Genomic DNA, 27,817 nt, shown 5'->3' with positions numbered 1-27,817 from the left:
CGACATGTTTTTTATCAGACCAGTTCAAATCCAATCTACAATACACTTTGATAAGGCCATGATTAACATTTCTTTAGGTAAACCCATATGAGAGAGATTGGAACCAAGAAAAAAAACTCTCTTTTGCACTAATCGACAAATAGAACGCAATGAACTCGCGCCTCAAAACGGGAACAAGATCTTTCAAGACATAAACTTAGTTCACTAAAATAAAATTAATGATTATTATGAGAATTCTCACATGCGTACCAGTTTTACGCACTTGTTTTACAATCCTAGATGCAGTGGATACCACAGCAATGTATGACCCCTACTTTTGTTGTGGTTTATTACAAATTAGGGCTCGTCGTAATAAAGTTTGTAGCGATGATTTTCATTAAGGTTGGTAAAGAGAAATGCGACTTATATAGAACTCCATGCAACGGTATATGTAGAGACTGATTAGGTACATACTGAACTCATAAAGACAAGTTACAATAATTAGGATATATTCGTGCGGCCAACAGATTTATACAGAATGATGAGCTTACTAACTATTATAGGCCTTTGACCTTAGTGGGCTAAGCATTTAATATCTACTTGTTACTGTCGCAACCAGGGTCACGAGCGGACAGCGATAAAAGATGAAAAATGTTTAGAGTCGCCACCAATTGATTTAAGTGCAATTGGACACTGAAAATGTGGTCTGCTAATCAGAAAATGGGTAAGGAGGTCTATTGAGTGTGGAGAATGTGTTAGGCACCCCTCAACTCCCTAAAAGGTTACCTAGATGATCTATGTGCTTTTCCTGAAAATTTGTTTGTCCTACTTTGTTTTAACGAACTTTTCATATGCATGAAAAATCATGTATTATCAAATGGGGTGGAATGCTCTTATTAATGTTAGACCAAAACTTTATTTTGGAAATCCCATTTTGATGGGTTTCATTGGAAATTGATGAAAAATCACCCTTAAAGTGAGTTTTGAAATTTTAAGAAAGGAAGCACGGGCTCACTATGGCTTTTCCCGGCTTGGCCAAAAATGTTGTTTTGATTTGAAAAAATATTTGGAGGAATTTGCAAAAGGGCATTGAGTTTTATACCAAGGGATTTCTCGATCACACAATCAAAGAACAATGAATAAAACGAAAAGAATAGTCTAATTTCATTTGACGAATACAAATAGTATTTTAATTTGAAAGGATAATATAATTAAAGCCTAAGCAGGAGTTGAATGTCATCCAGTCCTCCTCCTAATTAACTTTAATTTAGCGGTAGTGCTACATATACATAGGATTTGCATATATAAAACATACATAATGATGTGGCAGCTGATTGGATGTGTTGACTGGACAAATTCAAAATTCAAAAATCAAAAATAAACACTACAAATCACTTTTCTCTCTCCTCATATCTCACTTTTCTCTCTCCTCTCCTCTCCTCTCTCTCATGCGATTCTCTCTTCTCCTCTCACGATCAATAATGGACCTCCGTCGTCCGGCCACCGATATGACTGCCGCTGCGGCCAAAAGAAGCGTCCGGCCCCCATGAGCAACGCCCAACCACCACTTGCCGTCAACGGTTGTTGATTTTGTCAGAAATCCACCATAAAGCCATGGGTCTCCACCGAACAAAAATCACAGATCCAGCTGATTTTGATGTCGGTTTAGCAACCCAACACCACCAATGGACTCCCCTACGTGAGGAGCACTTAGCCCAGCCCTTCGTCGATCGAAACGGCCACCGGAATTGGAGACCCACGTCGAAGGTATGCTCCAGTGCGTTATGGCAGTGTATTTAGCTTTTTATGTTGATTGAACATCTTATGGATTATTTGTGAAGCTTGATAGTGGGTTATTGCACTGTTATAATGAAAAGTGTAATTATTTTGTTTCATGGTTTGTTTCTTGCCTATTTTACCAGATACTGTATTTTACAAATAGTGTATTTAGAACATAGTGTATTTAGCATATAGTGTATGTTGCTAGGCTGCTCCTCGTCATGGTGTACTGGATTGGTGATTTCTTGGTTCCACAAAATATTTGATTACACTTTCATTTTAGTAATGCATTTGTTTTATACAAACCCAAAATATTACATACACTGTAAGTTTCCATAATGTAGTTGCATTGAATATGTTAGTTTCCTTGCTTGATGGGTTCGATTGGTTCACTGTCAGTGTGCATAATATTTTTAACATATGTTCAATGTTGTCTTATTTGGGTATACTCTGTTCGTATTGCCTAATGTATTTGTTGTGAGTAATTTTAAGTATGGACAAAGCTAGAAAAATTTGTAGTTATGAATATTGATAGAACTATACACTACCAATTAAATAATGTATTTGGCTTGAATGGTTCTGTTTACATACTTGGTGGGTTTTATGCATTGGTTTGTGTTTTGTGATATTTTATTCACGCTTAATGGAAGTATATTTAGATATATAGTGTGGTTCGATAGTGTGTGTTCTTCATATTGGTCAAATATTTGATTACACTACTATACTGTGTAATGTATTTGGTTTAATTATATCCGAGTAATTTTACCTTTCATTTGTTGTTTATAAAATATTACATTATATGTTTGACAATGTATTTGTTTGCCAGTTTATAATGCATTACGAATTACCATTGTATTTAGCACCACTATTTATTGCATAGTCATTTTCCTTGTTAAATAAATTGGTTTCACTTTTTTATAGTATGATAGTATAATAATGACAGAGTCATTTCATTTTTGGTGTTGATATTATATGAGTTATTACATTATCAATCACTAAATTTATGTATTTATCAAACAAATGTATGTTTCAATATTGTTTTGTAGTGAAGAGATGAGTTTTCAATCAAGAGGAGATCAATAACGAAGGATGCAAATGATGATTACAAATATCTAATATTTACATGCGGGAGGTTGGATAACAAGGCGAGGCTTGTTGGTAAACTTTTCATCGATGGGAAGTGGAAGATTACATTGTTTGAAGATATCGACAACCACGATCTAAGTCCTAGTCATTCTAGATTCTTTGTGTGTAATAGGGAAATAACCCCAAGTGTGAAAATGCAACTAGAGATTAATGATATTGTTGGAATTCGATCGAACAAGAGTTATAATTCATTTGTCATTGGTGCCGGGGGCATGATAATTTTACAATGTATTTGTTTCTCAGTTGTGTGCATTAGGAATTATCAATGTATTTAACCAAGATAATCATGACAGTGACTTATTACATTACGTTTTGACAGTGTTTTTGTTTCCCATTTTTGGCAAGTTCGATTGTTATCATGCAGTACCTTATTACATTATGTTTTTGACAGTGTATTTGTTTTTCAGTATTTAATGCATTACGTATTAGCAGTGTATTTTACTACTAATAGAGGAGAGAGAAGGGGGAAAAAAAGTGAAAATTTAGGGTTTTGTGTCAATATATCTATGTGGCATGCCTAGTTGGCATGCCACATAGATTATGTATATTATGTACCTGAAAATCATGCATGCATGTCATTTTCCCTAATTTAGGGATCTATAAATTAAATTACCATTGTTCTTATGAATACAAGTGATACTTTAATTTGAAGAGATAACATAATTAAAGCCTATGCAGGAGCTGAATGTCATCAAGTCCTCCTCCTAAGGAACTTTAATTTAGGTATCTAGTAAATTAAATTACAATTTTGTTTACGAATACAAATAATACTTTAATTCAAAGAGATAACATAATTAAAGCCTAGGCAAGAGCTGAATGTCTTCAAGTCCTCCTCCTAATGAACTTTAATTTAGGAATATATTATTTTCTGTGATTGTGTTAAAATGGAAATTTAATGAAGACGTGGTGGTTGAATTGACCAATTTGCAAAACTAAGCATACAACTTAACATATAATTATGCGTTTTAAATAATTTATCAATTACTCCTCATGCATCTTTAATATTCTAAATTTACCAACCCCTAAACATATATACTAGTCACATTAGACATGCATAAAACTAGCGGAAGAACTACACATCCATAAAATAAACATCCATAAATTTACATAAACATGTGGCATGCCTATGTGACTTCTTTGATAAATTTTTTATGTTTTTTTTAATCTATGTGGCATACATATTTGGCTTGCCACCTAAATTATGTAAGTTTATGGATGTGAAAATTATGTACATATATCATTTTGGTAAAACAAAACTATACTACTCTACACTACTTTTTCATTATTTCCACTCTCCAATTACATATTTACATTTACAAGGATATACATGCCAAATAGAGATTAAAATATATACAAATAATAACAAAAATACAAATACAAATCCAATCCAATCTCGAAATGCACTCCGACCCAAATAAAGTCCAGTGTGATCCACATCCAAGAATCAACACGAGAATGGTCAAAATTAGATTCTCATATGTACATCAATATTCAAATTAAATCAAACACACATCAAAAGTCATAACAAAACCATTACCCATAGAGATATATTAGCCCAACATCTTAACCTAACCAATAATTCAAGCCCGAATGCACTATAATCTAAACATAAAATACAACAAATAAAAAGAAATAATAAAACTAAACTTTCTTCTCTCTTGACTTCTTGTTCTTCTTTCCTTTTTACCCGATTTTCTTCTCCTCTTTTCCTCATCATTCGGTATCACCTCTCTCTCTCTCTTTTCCGGTCACCAGCAGTAGCCTATGGCCGGATTCCGGCAGGCCACTCCGGCTGCCATTAAAGCACAAACCGAATATCCTTTCATTTATCCTTGTTAACTATATGCTAACCAACAAGTAAATCTAAAATTTTAGAGAAAATAAACACACAAATCAACCAAAAGGTGCAGCTCAATTAACAAAATCAAAAACCAAGCACAAATGACAATGGCCCGAGGCGTATAACAAGGAATATAGAACTAGGTTTTTCATGTTTGTTCAATTGATGCATAACAGAACGGATAATGAGTGCAAGAAACAAAGAAAAGCCAAACCCAATTAATTCCATTTAAGCTCAACAAATAAATAAGGGAAGCACTATTCAAACCCCCTCCCTATAACTCTATACAAACCCTCCCTATATCATCTCATCAGTCAATCACATTAAGAATCTCAAAAAGCTTTCATCAAGAGAAATGTGACAAGAGATTCCCACGCCAACCCTTTGTTTTTCTTTTTTTTTGCATGAGAATCCGTGATAGATATTATTGTGAATTGTATTGATTGGTTCCTCAGAAAAAAAACAAAAAAGAAAAGAATTGCATTTGATCCACAGTTGTAAGTTATCTCAATTATTTGAACGGTAAATATGCAACACGAATGCACCTCCAATTGCTTTTTTTTTGTCTTCTTTTGATAATTCATGGTCAATAAATGTGAGGCCACTATGCTCCAACAAGCGCGAATTCCTCTTGTACCTCTTGTATATACACCTCTATATATCTCCCATTTTTCCTTGCATCTCTTGGAATTCCTCTTGTAACCCAACCTCGTCATTCCTACTGAAAGCTCTTCCCAAAGTGGGCCTTTAGGACCCATCTCTTGTTACCTTGAATTGAGCCTACTTCTCAGATTAATTAGTGCAAGTATCTCCGCCTTTAGCCATCTCGACGAGATCGGTTCGTAGCTCCCACTTTTGCTAAAGTGCAGCCGAGATCTATTATGGATATGGATTACTTCAGCGATCTTTTTCGACTATCATTTGCTAAGCAATTTAAGTGAACATGTAAATACATACACTGATTTAATAATTTTAAGTAAATATTTTTTATTTAGTTTATTTTTTATTTGGTAGGGTGATTTTATCTCAGCCGAAATAAAGCAAGAAGACGAACATGCGGATGAGATGACAGATAATATCAAAGTTGACGATAGATGTGAATTTGAAACCGATATGGTATAATGTTTTAGTCTATCAAAATATGAGCTTTTTTGTTAGGTTGAATGAATATTCGTAAGTTTCTAATAAGATCTAACACATTATCAGGTGTTCAAATCACGATAATCGTTGATCGATTGGGTTCAACAAACTGGACGCAAATTGGGATATATCATCGTCATTTATAGATCAGATACTGGTGGGCTCCGTAAAAAACACAGATTACAATTCAAATGTGATCGCGGTGGCAATTATCAAAACAAGAAACCCTCACTGAAGCAGACTGACACCAAAAAAATAGAATGTCCGTTCAAATTGAGAGGGAGGAAAATGAAGCACGAAGATGATTGGATGGTGGAGGTGGTGTGTGCGGAGCATAATCATGATCCAGCATCATATATGAAGGGACATCCATACCCCAGTCGGCTTTCTGAAGTTGAAATTCAAATTACGGTTGACATGTCTGCTCGAAATTCCAAGTCGCGAGACATATTGACGGAGTTGAAAAAGCGAGATCCAAACAACGTGAGCACCATCAGAACTATATACAATGCACACAAGAAGCACAAGACCGTTGAGAGATCGGGTCAATCACAAATGCAATCTGTGTTCTCATTCCTCAATGACCATGAATATTTTTTCGATTATCGGGCAAACCATACAACCTATGAGCTTGAAGATTTATTCTTTGCACATCCTGGCTCGCTAGATCGATTGCGTGCATTCCAGAACGTGTTGTTGATGGATGCGACATATCAGACCAACAGGTACGGGTTGCCTCTCGTAGAAATTGTTGGTGTTACTTCAACTAGTTAGACTTTTTGCATAGCGTTTGCATATTTAAACTCAGAAAAAGAGGCCAGTTATACATGGGTTTTGGAATGTTTGCGATCCACAATGCATGGATGCACTAGCCCACGAGTTATCGTTACAGATAGAGAGTTGGGACTGATGAAAGCGTGTGCTCAGGTATTTCCAGAGGCTTCGAAACTACTTTGTAGATGGCACATCTATCAAAGTATTTTAGCCAAATGCAAACCATCAATGTAAGACAATAGAGCATGGAATGCATTCTACCACATGTGGACTACGGTGATCGAGTCTGAAAATGAGAGTGCATACATAAGTAATATGGAACGCCTTGAAGTAGTCTTACAGAAGTTCCCGGTAGTGATAAAATATCTGAAAGATGTATGGCTGACACCATATAAGAAGATGTTTGTATCCGCCTGGACCGACAGATATCTGCATTTCGGGAACCACACGACTAATAGGGTCGAGAGTCGGCATGCTAAGCTAAAAAGATATTTGAGCTCATCACAGTCAGACTTGGAGAGATCCATGTCATGGATCCATGAGGTTATCTTGTCTCAGGATATAGCTATTAAAGCTAGCATTGAGAGAAGTCGAACCATCGTCCAACACCGATTCAATATACAACACCTTCGGGATTTATGTGGTTTTGTTTCAATCGAGGCGTTGAATCTAATGTTGATCGAATTTGAGCGGATGAAAGATGTTGAACAAGTTGCTTACAAATGTGGATGTCACCTTTGTAGGAGCTACGGACTACCGTGTGCTCACGAACAAATCATGTACGTGAGCAAGGGTCATACTGTACCACTTGATGCCATTGATAGATTTTGGAGAAAGCTTGATCTATTGCCTTGCCAGACGCTTGAGGATGATGACATCGACTGTAGCGCTGATGTACAAATGTTCACAGAACATTTCAAGTAGTAGACAAGACATGTTAAACTCAGTTGGCTAAGGAAATTGAGGGAAACATTCAGACCTGCAACAACTTCTCTCCGTGAACTGGCTGTGAAGACCAACACTAGAGGGCGTCCGTCCACAAAGAAGAAGGTAGCCACCACCACCCTTAACAATCCAACTGCATCTATTATTGATGGGACTGATTTTGTTCAGCCTCAGCCTCGGGAGCCTCACAGACACAGTTCCTCATCCGGACGCCCCGAATCAAAGATTTTTTAGTACGATTTTTTACAATCTTATGAACCAGAGAGACACAGTTGCTCCTCAATTTACAATACTCAGTCTCTTTCTACACAAGGAAGTTTGACGCTAAGAAAGGAAAACTACTCTTTACAATCCTATATTGATCAGTTTCCAACTATACTGCATCCTTACATTAGGGACGTACAAGATGTAAAAGCTGATGGAAATTACGACTTTCGATCGATAGCTGTGTGTCTTGGTCATGGGGAAGATGAATGACCCAATGTTCGGTATAACCTGATGACAGAGTTGGACGCATTTTGGAAACAATATGTTGATATACTTGGCAGTGAAGAGAGGGCATACAATGTTAAACACTCACTAAACTTTTTTCGAGATGATGTTGCAGCACCATTTGAGCACTGGATGACAATGCCAGACATGGGTCTATTGATTGCTTCTGCATACAATATGATATTGCATGTTCTTCATCATGCAGAGAGTTGGACATATCTACCACTACGTACAGCTCCTCCATCACCCTATCAGCGCATTGCCATCACTATAGGGCACGTAAATGGTAATCAGTACGTCAAAGTTGGTTTGACAATGAATTATCCAATGCCTCCCATCACACCTGAATGGGTTCACTGTAGGCATACTTGCGCAGCTGCATGGACGACTCCGTATGCGGAACGATTAGATCCGTACATGTACTCGTATGGATTCATCAAATCTTCATCCGAAACTTTTATTCATGTGCTTGAATAAATTATTGTCTATGTCTTACAAAATTATGAAATTAATATCAAAAAAATATAATTTCTCTTTTCTTTACACAAAAATCAAAAAGAAAAATAATAATTAACAGTATCATTCATAAACAGTATCATTCATAAAACAGTATCTTTCATAAAACAGTATCGTTGTTCGTTTGCAAACTGAAAGAGCGTGATACGAAGGCGATGCTCCGTATTAATCTAGAATATTCAACAACCAATGACAGGTGGCCCATTCTGATTGGCTTTTGGAAAAATTACTTCACGCTTGAACTCTCAAGTTTTTCTAAAATTTCCATTGTACACCATTATTTATCAAGTATGCAAAAAGATCCCATTGTAAGGGTATAGTGCTGAACTTTTCCAAAAAGTGGGGTATCAAGTGTGAGATATAGCACCCACTGTGGGTGCTCTTAGTATATATATATATATATATATATATATATATATATATATATATATATATATATATATATATATATATGTACGTAATATATATATATATATGTGTGTGTGTGTGTGTGAGATGGGACATGACATATACTTAAAAAAAAGAAAGAAAGAAAGAAAGAGGGGACATGACATAACAGTCTAGGGAAGAGGGTTTAAAATAGGGGGATTTATTTATCCAAACCCAATAAATAATGAGTCATTTACTCAGAAAATGAAACCTTGCAGACTCGAACAAATCTGTAATAGAAGGTCAAGCAATCCAAAAAATAGCACAAACGGGTATATAGCATACATGAATGAAATGCTAATAGGCACTGCAACTAATACAACTGCATGATATATATATGAAGAAGAAACACTACCTGAAACGAGTTGAGATGCGAAGGCACAACGTTGTAGCTGCGGAAATCGCAATAGTGTAGTGTTTCTTTCTCCCCTTGTGCGGCGTCTCCTTTTTCCCCAAAACCCTCCTTTTTCTTTTTGTTCGGCTATTTCTCTTTTTGCTCCCTGTCTCTACTGACGAACCTAGGTTACACAAGAGGGGGGGTGAATTGTGTCCCCAAATTCTGAATAGGAATCCCCTTATATCAATTTCACAAATCAAGCACCACACCAAGCACACAAAGTGAGTCTTACTAATACAATTTCCCTAATTTATTTCCAAGCAAACTTGTAACTTAATTATATAATGCGTCTAGATGCAAAATCCTATCAATTTAATTAATGGCAACGTATAGTTGCGCACAAATGGACCTATATGAGCAATATGAATAAATTGCACAATAGGAACCAATTGAAGCAAAGCTTCTAACAAGATAAGCACTAGAAAGTACTTAACTTGCAATTTTACAGGACAATAGTAATATGAACAGAATAAACAATAATGTAAAGTAAATAAAATAAAACAAGTTATGTTAAATTAGAAGAGTTAATGAAAGCTGTAAAAGTAAAGCAAGTAAAGAACACACAAGTAATTTATAGTAGTTCGGAGACCCTTCTCCTACGTCTACTACCTAGGTTCACCACCTAGGATTTTCAAACCTCCACTAAGGTGTGGCTTTTCAAGAGCTCCACAAAACTCTTACACAAGGGTTTCAAAATTACCCCAACTCTTCCAAAATCTCACAAATATAGTACCCGGTTTGGGTTTTACAAAGATAGGCTCAATAATTCGCTCACTCAGTGTTTGCACTCAACAAACTAGGAGGAACTCTCAAGAGATTTTAAAGTGAGGCTCACGAATAGAAAATCGGATTTGAATTTAGAAGAGCTCACAAGAAGAGAAGATTCTTCACACCTGGAATTGCAATAGCAATCGGTGAAGATGAACAATAAAGATTTAGTTCTTCACACCTGTGTTTGCACTAAGCAAACGGTGAAGTAAGATAGAAGAATATTATATGAGTTTGGGTGAGAAATTGAGAGCAAGTAGCTTTGATAATTCTAACTCTTTCTTGTGTATTTTCTCTTCTGCTAAGCAGCTGCTTATATAGGCTAAGAGAAATCATGTTCCCACGATTTTAGCTCTTGAGATAATCGCCCATAAAGTCAGCAATAATGTCTTGATTCTTCTCTTTCAATTCTGAGATTTTGCCTTGTAAAAGTCTTTGGAACATGTGATAGAACCAACTTCTGTTGACTTGTATAAAAAGAAAGCTCCATGATTTTCTCTCAATTAGACGCACTAATTTGACACGTCAAAGTATGTATTCAGCTTTGAATTTTGCACTTGTAATTATGGTAACATAATCAACTTCAAATGTCAAAGTTTTCCCTCCAATTTTGAAAACATCCTTGAATTTGCCCCTTCTTTATTCATAGAAGAATCAGCTGCAAAATCTTCTCAATAAATTTATTGTGATTTCGGTAAGTCAAAAAGAGAACTCCTTGATTTGATTTCCTTCTCCATAATTCACGGCTTAATGGCTTCAATCAAATATGGTAAGTCTTTCTTTATTTGAAATCAAATGCCAGCCAACTCTTTCTCCAAATATCTTTGCATATATAGGCTAATGTGTATGTAAGTTTCCAGCTCAAATAAATATCATATAGTCATATAATAAGTCACATAAATCAATTGAATAATAACATTTCGCAACAATTTCAGACAGATATTTGGGCAACGATTGTGAGCAAGAAAAAGTCAACATTTCTTAATCATGTCTACATGAAATATGTTTATTATGATGTAAATAATGTCTCTACCAAATTTCAGCTTAATCCGAATTCATTTGATATAAAAATGATCAGTGAGTTCACAAGTAGGTATAAACCTCATCAATAAAAACCAATCTCAAATTCAATCTTAAATTCATCACATAGTGCATGTAATCAAATAGCACAATAATATCGGATCATCAAAATTAAAATGTAGGACCTTTGGTCCAACATCTACTGCCTCCTTCCCCCTTTCAAACCAAAAACCGTCCAAATCCCTTTTTCTTCTTTTCTTTGTGCCGGCTGTCCCCTCAAAAATGGAATGGCTTAGTGTTTTATATCTCTTTTCATTTTCTTTTCCTCTTTTTACCCCTTAAACCCTAGTTTTTTCTCTCTTTAGAAACCTTAAGAAACTAACCCTTTTGTATTTTCCTTTCTTTTTGTAAAACCCTAAGATGCCACCTTTTTCCTCTTAAGATTTTATTTCAAAATTTTTTAAATCTCTTAAAATTTTAAATATTTTCTAGGGTTTTTATTTATGGATATTTATGGGCTTATGGATCAAGGTAATGACTTTTTATAAGCTTGTGGGTCCAAAACGGGCTTTTGAATTTTTGTGGGCTTGTAGGCTCAAGAATAAACTTTTGCATTTTTTTTGTGTTTTTCTATTTTTTCTATTTTTTTTGGTCGGATAAAAACCGGTTACCACAGTTACCTTCCCTCAAGATTGGTGGTCCAGATGAGACACCTATCTTGGAGCACAAATGATAAAAACGATCACGCGACAAGGACTTTTTGAGGAAGTATGCAAGATTATAAGTAGTTGAAATTTTCTTCACACAGATAGCACCTTCTTTTATGAGATCGCGAACAAAATGAATGTCAACTACTATGTGTTTCATCCGTGAGTGTAAAACATGATTGGGACTTAGACTGATAGCACCCTGGTTGACACGATAAATAATAGGAGGCTTGGACTGACGACATTGTAATTCACGGAGAAGATAATGAAGCCAAACAACTTCACATGTAGTGGAGACAAGAGATCGATATTCTGCTTCGGTTGACAAGTGAGCAATTGCTCGCTGCTTGTGAGACCGCTAGAAGATAGGTGTTCCATCGAGAAAAATAATATAAGTTGAAGTAGAAGAGCTATTGTCATGGTTACCAGTCCAGTCTGAATCACAATAGGCTTTAAGATGCAAGGATGGTAACCTGGTAATAGTGATATCGAGTGGAGAGTACCCTTCAAATAGCGCAGCACGCTTTTGAGAATACTCCAGCGAATATCAGATGGACAATTCATGAATTGCGCTAGACGATTCACAAAATACTAATATCAAGTCGCGTGAGACTTAGTTATTAAAGGCTACCAATTGCTTGACGATAGATGGTAGGCTCAGATAAATGAGTACCATCAGAGATACTTGTTGTAAAATGTGTAGGCAGAGGTGTATAGGTTTGGCTACGCTCGTAGCTTAAGCTTTCTCCCTTGAGCTTGCTGGTTCGCAGCAAAATACACTAACTTCGCACCATCCACATCGATTCGAATAATAAGTTGCCGGTTGTACATGTGTTGAGTGAGGAACAAGACAATTGGGGCTGGAAGACCTTTGATACCTAAAAAATATGATAAATCTCCAAGATTCTTGAAAAAAAATTTGTAGTTCAAGTGCCAGTAATCCTGCTAGGAAGTGTTGTATTAGAACTGGTAAGCACAAGATCATCCACAAAGACCAAAATATACATAAGTTGATGCTGATTATTAAGAATAAATTTAGATGGTTCTGCTCTAGAATTTACAAAACCAAGTTCTACCAGAAAGGAACTAAGAGCATTGTACCAAGCCCTAGGGGCCTGTTTGAGTCAAAAAATAGACTTGTTCAACTTGCGTAAATAATGGCCAGGCTGTTGTGCATTATTAATGTCCAAATGATGAAGAGACTAGTTACGAGAAATAGCGATGGTAATGACAGCCTTAATGGTTGCTGGTTTAAATATTGGACTAAAAATGTTGTGATAGTCTATATCGGGTCGCTGTGCAAATCTTTGGGTAACCAAGCATGCTTTATAGCACACAATGGTGCCTTCAGGATTTTGTTTAAGCCTAAAAACCCATTTGGAGCCAATTGGCCGCATGATAGAGTGGGAAAAACAAGAATCCAAGTGACATGGTGAATATGAGCTTCAAATTCCTTGACCATATATGGCTGCTTTCCGGTGCGGATGGGAGAGAGCAGTTTTAACGTACTTTGGTTCAGTTGGAGAAGGCAAGGGGTGGAGAGTTGTAAGATTAAAAGGCTTGGGCATAAAGATCTTGTTCATAAAACGAGTTGTCATGGCATGCATGAGAGGTGCTTCTGGGGAAGAGCATGTATTAGTGGAAGAAGAAGTAGTTGAAGGGAGAGTAGAGGGGTGTTGATGGGAAATAGGTGATATGGAGGATGGAGCACTGTTAGGCACTGGTGAGGAATCAGATAGAATTTTTAGTGAGGGAAAGGGCTGAATAGACTCAGTGGCGGACCCACTGCATAGTCACTGGGGGCACGGGCCCCCAGTCATTGTACGTTTTGCCCAAATGCCCGCATGATTTTGTTTTTTTTGGACCGTCATCATTGGTTCTTAGGCCCAAAAAACGTGTTGGGCCAAAAGTTCGCACGATTTGTTGTTCTTGGACCGTTGTCATTAGTTATTAAGCTTGAAAACATGTTGATTGTGTAAGAGTGATTGGACTTTTGGTTATATGCCATTCGGCCAGGTTATGACAATCAAAGGTGGGATGTCTTAATAGAATACAAAACTAACCCAGATACATATCCAAGAACTATCATGTTTTATTTATTCGAATTACATTTTTATTTCAAAACAATTAGCCTATAAGTTCTTCGCTGCGTTTGTCCTTGAGCAGCATTTCTTCACCTCCATGATCTGTTTTTTAAAAAAATAAGAATGAAAGAAAATGTGGATAAGTGCAATTAAAAGAGAAAAAATTAGGAAAAGGGGAGCAGCAAAGAGTAACAATATTACAGATCTAAGTTTTTTGTTTCATATATCCCAAATGTTACGATGGAAACAAACGATTACGTATGGGTCATGTCAGGCATATGGAACCCACAATTTCACATGGATCATGTGCGTTCATCTCAACATTTGAGATAGTTGGAAAAAAAAGGCATGGTTCCTTAATATTTTTGAACAACGAGAGGTTTATTACCTGGGACGTTGTCTTTCGAATGGCAAAGTTTGAGACATTCCTCACACTGGGATGGACTGACTTCACAAAGCGGAACGCATACCTGTTCACACTGACTAATTTTGGCGACGGATTCTCCTGCCAATAGTGCTAAAATCAAGCAAACAATATATACTGCCTTCAATCTCATTTTCTCTTCCTAGAATCAAACCAACAAACAATATAGAGGCAATATATGGATGGAAGTTCTTTTTTCTTGGTGGTTTATATAGTGTAAGACGCCTAAAACTAAATTTGGATATTGATCCTGAATGGAAAATAAATGGAAAGAAAAATTTGGATCTAACTTGAAATGGTAGGAAATTTGTACTAGGAGGTAACTTTCCATGTATGGATTACCTACCAATGAGATGGGGTTACAATTCTCTTAGCTATAATTGATAACCATTCTCTCAAAACCATATTTTTCACGATTTAAAATGTATTATTGAGTATTTTGGGTACTCAGAATATTCAAATATAGTAGATTTTGAAAAAAATATTAAATTTTTTTGGTAGGTAAGCAGGATTAGGGAGTTTGAATTTCGAACCACCTAATTATACTTTAACCACCTCAGTTGAGGGGTGGTTGACAAAAAAAATCCTAAACCCTAAACATCAAATCCTAACTTTTAAATTAACTCTACACTTAATTTTTGAGAAAAAAAAACCTTTAATTTAACATGATTTTGTGAGAGAATTTGTAGCTCGAGTGAGGACAAGGTGTTATAGCACGGCTTGAGAATGAAATGTTAGGTCCATGGAATCTCTTCGTAAAGAATTAAAGGTAGTTGTTCCGAGTGAAGAGTTGGACCATGGGCCTTAAGTGAAGAATCAGTAGGGGTGTACACTGAGTTTCTATACCCGCCCGTCTTTATGGTCTGGCTCGATATGGGGTGGGGGTTACAATTCTCTTAGCTATAATTAATAACAATTCTATCAAAACTTTGTTTTCATGATTTAAAATGTGTTACACTTTATAAAATCAAGCCTTACGTCATTACACCAATAAGACCTTTTCCTATAGCAAGTGAATTGGGCTTTGACCAATGGGTCATGCGGACCCGATGTATCCTCGGGAATAGGACAACCCAAAGTGGATAATATTATTGGTATAGCCCAGTCCAAAAGTGCGGGGAAGTGTTAAGTACCACATCGGAAAAAGATTAAGTCCTCACTCATTACACCAACAAGACATTTTCTTAGCCTAAGGCTTTGACCCATGGGTTTTGGGCCCTTAGTAGTTGGGATTAAGAAGAAACAAAGCAGTTCGAGTCTGATGTGTCCTCAAGAACCAACAATCCAAAGCGGATAATATAGTTGGTGTGTATGGGGGTGTGGATTTACAAGAGATTTTTCAAAAAAAATCCTATTTTCTTGACAGGTAAGTAGGATTGAGCGTTCAAACTTGGGACCAACCAATTATGCCTTAACACCTCGGCGGAGGGGTGGTTGACAAAAAAATTATAAATTCTAAACCCTAAATATCAAATCCTAACTTCTAGACTCTAAATGTCATTTTTCATGAAAAAAATAATTCATGATTTAATTTGGTTTTGAAAGAGAATTTGTAGCTTGAGTGCGGACAAGGTGTTATAGCACGACTTGAGCCCAAAAGGTTAGGCCCATGGATCTCTTTGTAAAGGATTAAAGACAGTTGTTACAGACAAAGAGTTGGACCATAGGCCTTATGCGAAGAATCAGTATCGAATCAAGTCAAATATGGTCCGAAAGCTATGTTATTGGGTTGGGCTTTGGTTGTTTTATGATTTTTATGGTTATTGGGTCGTTGTATTGCTATCAGGAAGTCAGGAATTCATTTTGGAAGGGAAAGTCTCTAGCTCAGTGAGGGATTGTATTTTCAATCTTTACATTGTAGTGTTTAATCTGTAATACACTTTGATAAGAACATGATTAATTGTTCCTTAGGTAAACCCAAATGAGAGAGATTGGAACCAAGAAAAAAAAGGTGATGCAGTCCAGGATGCAGACCAAGCAGCTATCATGTTCATGGAGAAATATGACCGTTGGAATTGAAGGATTGAACTCTGTTATGGAATTCTGTTAATATGCTGTCTTCTTTCGTTTGAGTTGGGCTTTCTTATTTTGTCTAATTGTTAGTTCTTTTAGGCCCTTTGTGTTGTAAGGCCTTTGGCCCATAACTTTAGGGTTATGTGGGTGTCTGTATAGATGTAGTTGGTAGTTCTTGAAGAACAGAAAAGAAAGTAGAGACGTGGTCTCCGTCGTTGTTCCAATTCTTGGCATCTTGCAAAGATCAACAAGTACTGGCTTATTGCTTTAAATCGTGGAATTCTGCAAAATCAACAGGGTTTAGGGTTGTATTTACATCAGTTGGTATCAGAGGCAGGTTCACTCTACTGCTTGCGTGAGCTGCCCAGTTCATCAGTTCTATTACGAGATGCCGCCTAGGAGACCTAACAACAAAGAAGCAGAAGAAGGAAGTGTGAGCAGTCGAGGAGATATAGCAAGGCTAACTGAACAAGTGGCCACTCTAACTCAGTAGATGATGGGGGTTACGGCAACCTTACAAGGAATGCGGTTTAACCAATAGGTTTCAGAGTTGGAAGAAACATTAACGGAAGGATCCGACGAGGATCTTAATAACTAGTTTGCACCGAGAAGACTTGAAGGACCTTGTAGAGAGCAACATCCAGTCACGAGTGCTAGCAGATGGGAGTCTGGAATTCTGGTTGATATACCAAAGTTTGCTGGTGGTTTACAAGCGGACGACTTCATGGATTGGCTGTATGCAATTGATAAGGTACTTGAATTTAAAGAAGTGCCTGTGCAGAGGAGAGTTCTTTTAGTGGCTACGAAACTCAGAGGTCATGCGCGGCGTGGTGGCAGCAATTTAAGCTGAACCGAGTCAAACAGGGAAAGGCAAAAATTGATTCGTGGGAAAAAATGAAAAAATATATGCGTGTGGCCTTTCTTAATCGTAATTATGTGCGAACTCTATATCAAAAATTACAGAATCTGTGGATGGAAACTCTTAGCGTGGATGAATACACGACAGATTTTTATCAATTAGTGGCGTGGAATGATTTAGCTAAAACCGAAGATCAACTTGTTTCTCGCTATATCGGAGGTTTGGGAGTACAGCTTCAAGATGTCCTTAACATGTTTGATCTGTTCACGGTGGCAGAAGCCTACCAGCGTGCTAAACAATTAGAAACCAGGTTAATTAGAAAAGGGGTAGAGTCTTTGTGGGGTGGCAGTGGCACGGGGCGCAGCACTAACAGTAACTCCAGCAACATGCCAGGCAGTATTGTGGTGACAAACGCTCCTCCACCTAGTTCTTTGAATCTAACAACTGTTGGTGGCTTGAAGTGTTTCAAATGTGGTGAACCAGAGCATCGTGCATTTGAGTGCCGTAAAGGTGACCGTGGAGGCAAGGCACTATTAGTAGAATTGGATGAGGATTAGCAGGATGAGCTTGAGTTAGGTGATGACCAGGGATATGAACAAAGGGTAAAACAACAAGAAGAGCTAGTGCAAAGGGACCAAGGGTCTTCATTGGTTGTTCACAGATCTTGTTATACACCACGGGTGGTTGATGGAGAGAATTGGTTACGCAATGCTGTGTTTCAATCGACCTGCACTATAGGTGGAAAGGTTTGTCGTTTTATTGTTGATTCGAGAAGTTGTGAAAACGTACTTGTTGAGGAAGTGGTAAAAACATTGAAACTCAAAACTGAAGAACATCCGAAACCATATAGGCTGTCAAGGATACGCAAAGGAGTTGAGGTGCATGTATCAAAGCGCTGTTTGGTTTGTTTCTCAATTGGTTTAACATACCTGGACCAGGTCTGGTGTGATGTGGTTGAAATGGACGCTTGCCATTTGTTGTTGGGGAGGCCGTGGCAATTTGATAGGCACACAATCCAAGATGGGCAGAGGAATACCTACTCTTTTGTGTTTGAGAGCACCATAATTGTTTTGATACCCAGTCCTGAGCAAAGTCCACACGTTGTAGTGTCTTCTAATGGACCAAATATGTTGTCTTTTCGTAGCTTTGAGGAGGAGTTAGTTGACTCAGAAGTGTTATATGTGCTTGTAGGCAAGGAGGTCACATACTATATAGTACCCGTGGAGGTCCAGGGCCTTTGTTTTTCCAGATCAGCTGCCCACGGGCCTTCCTCCATTGCATGATATTCAACATCGTATTGATTTGGTTCCGGGAAGTGTCCTCCCAAATCGTTCCCATTATCAGATGAGTCTTCAAGAACATGAAGAGCTTAGGAGACAAGTAGAAGAGCTTGTAGAGAAAGGGCATGTTAGGGAAAGTCTAGGCCCTTGTGCTGTCCCAACATTATTGACACCGAAGAAAGACGATTCATGGTGGATGTGTATTAACAGTCAAGCGATCAATAAGATCACCACTAGGTATCATTTTCCCATTCCTATGTTGGGTAACCTCTTGGATCAGCTCACGGGTGCCATCGTTTTTAGTAAATTAGACCTGAAAAGCGAATATCACCAAATACGCATTCGTCCAGACGATGAGTGGAAGACAGCATTTAAAACACGAGAGGGACTTTACGAATGGTTGGTTATGCCTTTTGGATTGTCAAACGCGCTGAGTACATTTATGCACCTTATGAATCAAATTTTACGGCCATTTATTGGGAGATTCGTTGTGGTATATTTTGATGACATTTTAGTCTATAGTGCTGATTCGAACGTGCATCTTCAGCATCTTCGGGAAGTTCTACTTGTGTTACGACGGGAGAGGCTGTTTGGGGGAATAAGTAAATGTTCATTTATGGAGAAGAAAATACTATTTTTGGGTTATAATATCTCAGCCTAGGGCATTGCTGTTGATGAGACAAAAGTGGAAGCAATCCGAGGATGGCCAGAACAGAAAACTTTGTTTGATGTCCATAGTTTCCACGGGTTGGCATCTTTTTATCGGAGGTTTATTGCTAACTTTAGTTCTATCATGGCTCCAATTACGGATTGCATGAAACGAAAGAAATTTGTGTGGACTGTGGCTGCTTCAGTAGCTTTCCTGACCATTAAAAGTGTTCTTTCTAGTGCTCTTCTTTTGGCCCTTCCAGATTTTACTTAACTTTTTGAGCTTCATTGCGATGCGTCTAAGGTCGATGTGGGTGGAGTATTGAGCCAGCGGGGTAGACCTATTTTTTTTTCAGTGAGAAGCTTTCAGAAGCAAAGCTTAACTACAATGCTTATGATATTGAGTTCTATGCCATTGTCCAAGCTTTGAAACATTGGTATTGCTATCTTATTCATGATGATTTTATCCTTTACTCGGATCATGAGGCCTTGAAACATATAAATAGTCAAGGTAAGCTGTCTGCCCGACACGCCTCTTGGGCTGGTTTTCTTCAATGATTCACATTCACGATCAAACACACTGTTGGTTCTCTTAATCGAGTGGCGGATGCATTGAGTCGACACACTTCTTGCTTGTCTGTGTTACGTGCTCAGGTGGTAGGCTTTGATAATATTCAATCTCTTTATAATACTGATGCTTATTTCAGCTATGTTTATCTCCACGGTGGGTTCTTGTTCCGTGGAAACCAATTGTGTCTCCCTGAGTGTAGTCTTCGACTAAAGATTCTTAAAGAAGTCCATGACAGTAGGCATATGGGCTGAGACAAGTCTTTTGCAAGTGTGGCTGCTTCGTATTTTTGGCCTTCCATGAGACGTGAAATTTATCGGTTTGTTGATGGTTGTCATATCTGTCAAACTTCTAAAGGTACTAATACCAATGCAGGATTATATATGCCTCTACCAATCCCTTCACAACCATGAACGGATGTTAGTATGGATTTTGTTTTGGGACTTTCGCGCACTCAACGGGGATTTGATTCTATCTATGTCGTGGTTGATCGCTTCTCCAAATTGACTCATTTCATTCCTTGTAAGAAAAATACGGATGCGAGTCTGATTTGTATTTTCAGGACGTTTATCGACTTTATGGTCTCCCTCTTTCTATTGTGTCCGATAGGGATGCCAGGTTTTTGTCACTTTTTTGGCGGAGTTTGTGGAAGTTAACTCGTACAGAGTTGAAGTTTAGTAGTGCTTACCACCCCCAGACGAATGGGCAAACCGAAGTAATCAACTGCTCCTTGGGTAATTTGCCTCGAAGTTTTGTAGGCGGTCATTTGAAGACCTGGGATCAGTGTTTGTGTCTTGCTGAGTTTGCATTAAATAGCACTGTCAATCAGAGCACAGGATTTCCCCCTTTCCAGGTTATCTATGGTCACCTTCCTCGTACTCCAATTGATCTTTTGCCTCTTCCTGAGGTACCGCATGTCCATGGCAGTGCTGGTAATTTCATTGACAGGTTGCAATAGATTCATCAGTCTACCCAGCAACGTCTACTCGAGTCCACGACCAAACATAAACAATTTGCTGATCGAAAGCAGCGTCCTTTGGAGCTGGAGGTAGGGGATTTTGTTTGGGCCACTCTCACCAAAGATAGGTTCTCTCCAGTTGATTACAACAAACTCTCTGCTAGGAAAATTGGTCCTTTCAAAATCATTTCCAAGATCAACAGTAACGCCTATAAATTGAAGCTACCCAGCCATGTCCAAACCAGTGATGTGTTTAATGTCAAACATCTTATTTTGTCTCACCCGACGGGAATGATGTAGTCCAAGATGCAGACCAAGCAGCTACCATGTTCATGGAGAAATATGACCGTTGGAATTGAAGGATTGAAATCTGTTATGGAATTCTGGTAATATGTTGTCTTCTTTCGTTTGAGTTGGGTTCTTATTTTGTCTAATTGTTAGTTCTTTTAGGCCCTTTGTGTTGTAAGGCCTTTGGCCCATAGCTTTAGGGTTATGTGGGTGTTAATGAAGAGAATCAAGACAACCAAGCCAAATCTGTTAGGCCCAAGTCCAAGATAGACAAGATTCAAATTAACTCTAAAGCCCAAGCCCAATAACATGTTACTATGTCTCTAACGGATACCTGTACACAATCGTGTCACTCTGCAAATCAGACCGTTGTACATCTTGTACTGTCAGTCTTAGCTTGTTCTATTTAGTTTGCAATTCAGGTTGTAATTATCACGGTCAATAATATTCATCATTTCTCTTTATGGTATCGGAGCCCAGAAAAACTCCGACGAGTTGATTCTGTTTCTCCAATGACTACTTCTTCCACTGCCGTGGTTCTCTCCGGTGCTGGTTCTTCTGCTGTTACCGTTTACGCTATCTCTCCTATTTCTTCCAAACTTCTTACAACAAATTTCACATCATGGCGTATGCAGTTTGTTTCGCTGCTACGAGCTTATGACTTGTTAGGTTATGTTGATGGCACTTTTTCTTGCCCATCAGAGGGTTCTATTGCCGCAGAACAGGATGTGGAAAAATTAGTCTCTGTTACTCCGCGTCAAAAATGGCTGAGGCAAGATCAGTTTATTCACCATGCTCTTGTGTCCTCTATTGATGGCACAGTTCTCCCTCTAGTTGGAGAAGTCAGCACAAGTGCTGCTATCTGGACCAAAGTCCATACTTTATTTGCAAATAGCTCTCGCTCTAGAGTTATTCAATTGAAATCTCTTCTCTCTCGCTGTCAGAAAGGAGATAAGAACATGTCTGACTATTTACAATCTGTTAGAGGCCTTGCTGATGAACTTGCCTTGATAGATCACCCTGTCTCATCAGATGATCTTACATTATACATACTTGATGGACTTACACAAGACTACACTGGGATTGTAGGCTCAATTCGTACTCGTGAGAACAGTTTTACTTTTGAGGAGCTCAAAGATGTTTTAGTAGCTCAAGAAGGCTTCATCAATAGACTCACTACAGCTAGCTCTACAGCTGTAGCTACTGCAAACTTTCACCAACGACAATCTGGTGGAAATGCTAACACTTTCGGGCACAAAACTACACAATCTTGGACTAACTCTAGATCCAATAACAACAATTCCTGGCGTGGTGGCAGAGGCAGAGGTCGTGGACAATCCAGAATCATTTGTCAACTTTGTGACAAACCAGGGCATCCAGCCCAAAGATGCTTTAAATTCAAGATATTTGCCAATAATGCTCATCCTCATTCGTCTGCACCTGCTGCCCATTATGCTTCTACCACTGTTTCAAACTCTTCTGCACCTGTTGATCCTAATCACTCTTGGTTGTTGGACTCCGGTGCTAGCCATAATATGACTCACAATCTGAACAATCTCTCTCTTCACTCGGAATATGATGGTACTGATGAGGTTAAGCTGGGTGATGGCTCAGGTTTGCCCATATCTCATATTGGCACAGCTCACCTTTCTACACACACACGATCACTACATCTTACTAACACACTCTATGTTCCATCTTTACACAAAAATCTAATTTCTGTTCATGAACTCACTAAGCATAATAATGTGTCAATTGAATTTTTCTCCTTTCATTGTGTTGTTAAGGATCAATCTACAGGTGATGTTATAGCTAAAGGTCGCTGCTCTGATGGAATATATTACTTTGATCAAAATCAAGCATCTTGTTTTGCTGTTACAGCTTCTACTTCGGGCAACAAAACTGACCTTGTTGGTTGGCACCATAGATTGGGCCATCCCTCTTTTAAAATGTTTTCTAATATTATGCATTCTGTTTCATTACCGTGTACTCAATCCGTTCCATCATCTGCTCTATCTTGTAGTTCTTGTACTATGAATAAAATGCACAAGCAACCTTTTGGTGATTCTACTGTCTCTAGTGATTCTCCCTTGCATATTATTTACAGCGATGTTTGGGGCCCTGCCCCTGTCACTTCAATTGATGGTTTTACCTATTATGTAATCTTTGTTGATCATTTTACACGTTATACTTGGCTTTTTCCATTACATACAAAATCTGAAGTTTCTACTGTGTTCTTACAGTTCAAAACGATGGTGGAACGACAGTTTCAATCATCCATTCGCACTCTCTACACTGACAATGGTGGAGAATTTCAGAAGTTGAAATCATATCTTCTTCAAGAAGGGATAAGTTGGTTTCAGTCACCTCCATATACCCCACAACATGTGGCACTTGCGGAACGCAAGCACCGGCATCTCACTGAAACTGCCCGTACCCTTCTTCATTCAGCCAATCTACCTTTCACCTTCTGGTCCTTTGCGTTTCAAACTGCCACATATCTTATAAATAGATTACCTCTGTCTCACAATAACTCCAATTCTCCATTTGAGCTACTGTTTCGTCAGTCTCCTAATTATCTTAAACTCCGTTGTTTTGGTTGTGAATGTTTTCCTTGGCTTAGGCCTTATACTTCCCACAAACTCCAACCTAGATCTCAGCCCTGCATTTTTGTTGGTTACTCCACAAATCAAAGTTCCTATAAATGTTTTAACCCTCTCACCCATAAACTTTTTCTCTCCAGACATGTTTTGTTTCATGAATCCAAACTACCCTCCTACACTTCCTCACCTTGTTCCACGTCCACCGTGCCTTCACCTTCCGTCTCTTATATTCCACCACCTGCTTCCTTATATGTTCTATCTTCATCAGCTTCTAACCATTCAAATCCTAATATTACTACTCTACCTCCTACCACTACTGCCATTTCCAATGCTTTAGCTCCTTCCCCCTTACCTTCCTCTACCACTAGTGACACCTCCATCTCTACTCCTCCTCCTCCTCCTCCTCCTCCTCCTCCTCTCACCTCCACATCCAGAATTACCACACGCTCAATGAATCAAATCTTTAAGCCTAAGCAACTTCATTTAAGCACCCTTCATCCATTACCACCTTCTCCTGAACCTAAGTCTGTAAAAACAGCTCTCTCCAATCCTCTCTGGAAGCAAGCCATGCAAACTGAGTTTAATGCCTTACTCTCTCACAACACCTGGACCTTAGTTCCCTTCTGTGACACTTATAAACCCATAGGATCTAAGTGGATTTTTCGTCTTAAGTATCACCCTGATGGCTCTATAGCACGCTACAAGGCTCGTCTTGTGGCTCAAGGCTATGCCCAGAGGCCCGGACTTGACTACAATCATACTTTTAGTCCTGTGGTTCGCCCTGCCACAGTTCGTGCCGTTCTAACCATTGCCGTCTCAAAATGTTGGCATATTCAACATTTAGATATTAACAATGCTTTTCTCAATGGCTCATTGCATGAAACTGTCTATATGAGGCAGCCTAAAGGTTTTGAAGACGTTGATAATCCTCATCATCTTTGTAAACTCAACAAGTCCATATATGGCCTTAAACAAGCACCTCGTGCTTGGTATATAGCTCTTAGCAGCTGTCTTATTCAGTTAGGATTTGTCAAATCTTTATCTGATCCATCTCTCTTTATTCTGCAGGAACATCAACATCTTATGTATATTCTTGTGTACGTTGATGATTTAGTGCTCACTAGCTCAAATACTGCTATTCTTCAACGAGTTACCGCTGCCTTGGCTTCCTCCTTTTCACTTAAAGATCTGGGAGACCTTTCCTATTTTCTAGGAGTTGAGGTTCTCCCAACTAAAGCTGGCCTGTTCCTGTCTCAACAAAAGTATCTTCGCGATCTTCTTGACCGTGCCGATATGTCAGGAGCTAAATCGGTTCATACTCCCCTGCCTTCTCATTTTTACACCAGTGCTATGCAAATCAGACCGTTGTACATCTTGTACTGTCAGTCTTAGCTTGTTCTATTTAGTTTGCAATTCAGGTTGTAATTATCACGGTCAATAATATTCATCATTTCTCTTTAGGTGTTTGTATGGATGTAGTTGGTAGTTTTTGAAGAACATAAAAGAAAGTAGAGACGTAGTCTCCGCCGTTGTTCCAATTCTTGGCATCTTGCAAAGATCAACAAGTATTGGCTTATTGCTTTAAATCGTGGAATTCTGCGGAATCAACAGGGTTTAGGGTTGTATTTACATCAAAAGGTCATCTCTTTGGGGCTAATCGATAAATAGAAGGGAATGAACTCAGGCCGGCCTCAAAACAGGAAAAAAAATCTTTCAAGGCATAAACTTTTAGTTCACTAAAATAAAATCATTAAAGATTGTCATGAGAATTCTCACATGCGCACCAACTTTACGCATTTGTATTTTAATGAATGGATGTAATAAACCACAACAAAAGTGGAAGCCACACATTTGCTATAGGACCCACACATTTGTTTAAGATCCACACATTTAATGTGGGACCCACCGCATTTATGATTGACAAATAAGTGTGTAACGTTGATGGACATACTTAGTGCGAATGTGAGAATTACTCATGATTATTATATGATAATTATTACCACATGGAGACAAGTTTCTTAAGACGCATTATTTTCTGGTGCCGAGGGTCTGCTATAGTAAAAAACTACAGCAACCCCCGCTGTAGCACATTTGAGTCAAAAAAAAGTTTTTATTTATTTTTTAAAAAGTATACATGCATAGTATTCAGTCTAAAGAATCCAACGATATATTTTTTATTCAAAACAAAAATAAAATTCATCGCGATCGAAACATTGTTTTGAGTTTCTATTCAATGGTTTAGAATTGTTATGCATTTTTCATGTTAAATTTTATTTTTGTTTCGAACAAAAAATATGTCGTTAGAATCGTTACACCGAATACTACACATATATAATTTTTTAAAATAAAAATAAAAAAATTTCAATCCCAAAATGATATTACAACGGGTCCTGCTGTAATAATTTTACAGCAGGCACCCGCCACTCATTATTTACATCATGCATCGAGTCCACGACATAGTTAAATGGGCCGCATTCCCATTACATTTTAAATTCGCATGGACAAGGTACATGGAAATAATTGGACTTTTGTTCAAAATTAATTAAAAAAGAGACATATAAATATAACTAATATGCAATAATAATTATTTTTATTTTTTATTGATTGCAACAAATTATATTATTTAAAACACATGTAATTAGCTGAGTACCCCTTCAATTAGTCGGTAATCTCTTCATGGCGGTGCATATTTTGGAGCATGAGTTAAAGCATTTCTTAACTTCACCTTCATCTTTGGTGTTGAGTTTGTTGCAGGCTGAGGTTGCAGACCAACGCTACAACGATCCAACGACGATGGTTCCTCCCGCTGGCCCAATAGAGTTGGTGGTTGTGGCCAGGCACAATACATTAGGCGTCATTCCTTACACTTTGGCGAGCTCTCGCCTAAATCACAACATATCGGATCGCAGTTGTCCTGACAGCAATGAAAACACTCTGCGCCACATCTTCGCAGGCTATGGCACAATAACTAATATACGTGGTGGAACCTAATTAGAGTCTCGCACCATTACTCCTAAAATCACCAAACTCACCATCAAAACTGCATTCATCATGCCTTTCATACTTAATTTACTTTTCTTTCTTTAATTTTATGATGGATGGAACTTCATTCATCAATCATGCCCACAAGTGGGTTTATAAAACATGTTTAATAGTACACATATGGAAATACTCAACTATGAATCTTATACCATGTAATAAGATGCCTACAACTAAACAATAATGTTAGAGATCCCAGTAATAACCATTCCAAAAGTATTCGAACAGTGCGTGACACATCTTCATTGAGTGTGGTGACATCATATCAAGGGGCCCATTGAAAACCTCACCCAATAAATGAGTGCTATATACTACAGGGATGTTTTTGGAATGGTTATTACTGAGATTTTTGTCTTCTTTGACAGTTAAACATGGGTATTGATACTAACGGGAAAAAAATAAAAAGGAAAAGCTGAATTGTGAATCTAACCTGAAATGGCATGAAATTGATGCTAGGTAACTCTGCATGCATGGATTACCTAAAAATGACATTAAATTAAAGTCACCATAAATTTTGAATAAAAAAAAGGACAGAACACTAAAGGATAAGTATTGAAAAACCCTACTTTTAGAAAACATTCGAAAAATCATGTGTACAATTTTTCTGGCTAAACAAGTCTCTCTATTTGCATTTTGGTCTCCGTAAGTCCTTAACTCCTTATACCAAATTTTTGTAAAGCCACTGATGTGACGAAAGATATGACATAGTTTTTTATTTTAAGAAAACATCAGTAAGGTGTGATATTATGACATATCATTAGTGTCAAAAACAAATAAATAAATAAAATATCCTAAATTAAAGCTAAAGAAAATCTTTAAATTAAAAAATTAAAAAACTATTAATTCTCTCACTCTCTCCTCACGTCTCTCTCCTTCTCTACGCAAACCGATCTCGAAGGTGGACGATCTCATGAACTAAGCACAGAGAAAGGATATAAGAGATTTTGAGATCTAATATCTCTTTTTCCTATTGGGTTTTGCCAAAATATTAATTTTAGTGACAACAAATGATATCAACCATTTGATTCACATTTTTTCATTATTTCAAATCAGGGGCTCATTTGACTAATATTTTCAAAGTATAGGGGCTTAATTGAACTATTATGCAAAGTACAAGGTCT

At 37.8% G+C, this 27,817-nt stretch overlaps 1 protein-coding gene and 1 long non-coding RNA gene across 2 annotated transcripts; both read left to right on the top strand.

Annotated features, from left to right (window-relative positions):
• The first annotated feature begins 6,172 nt into the window (after positions 1 to 6,172).
• On the top strand, positions 6,173 to 6,658 carry LOC119991527. The gene has a single exon (XM_038837873.1). It carries the CDS (start codon positions 6,173 to 6,175, stop codon positions 6,656 to 6,658), a length of 486 nt encoding a protein of 161 aa, XP_038693801.1.
• Positions 6,659 to 20,359: 13,701 nt separating this feature from the next.
• Positions 20,360 to 25,227, top strand: LOC119990926. Its single transcript, XR_005466103.1, has 2 exons — positions 20,360 to 21,264; positions 25,119 to 25,227. It is a non-coding gene; the product is annotated as an uncharacterized LOC119990926 (long non-coding RNA).
• Positions 25,228 to 27,817: the final 2,590 nt, after the last annotated feature.

The sequence above is a fragment of the Tripterygium wilfordii genome, chromosome 22 (genome assembly GCF_013401445.1).
Source record: "Tripterygium wilfordii isolate XIE 37 chromosome 22, ASM1340144v1, whole genome shotgun sequence".
Lineage (NCBI taxonomy): Eukaryota > Viridiplantae > Streptophyta > Magnoliopsida > Celastrales > Celastraceae > Tripterygium > Tripterygium wilfordii.
The sequence above is the reverse complement of the archived record's forward strand: the minus strand, read 5'-3'. Positions and strand labels throughout refer to the sequence as shown.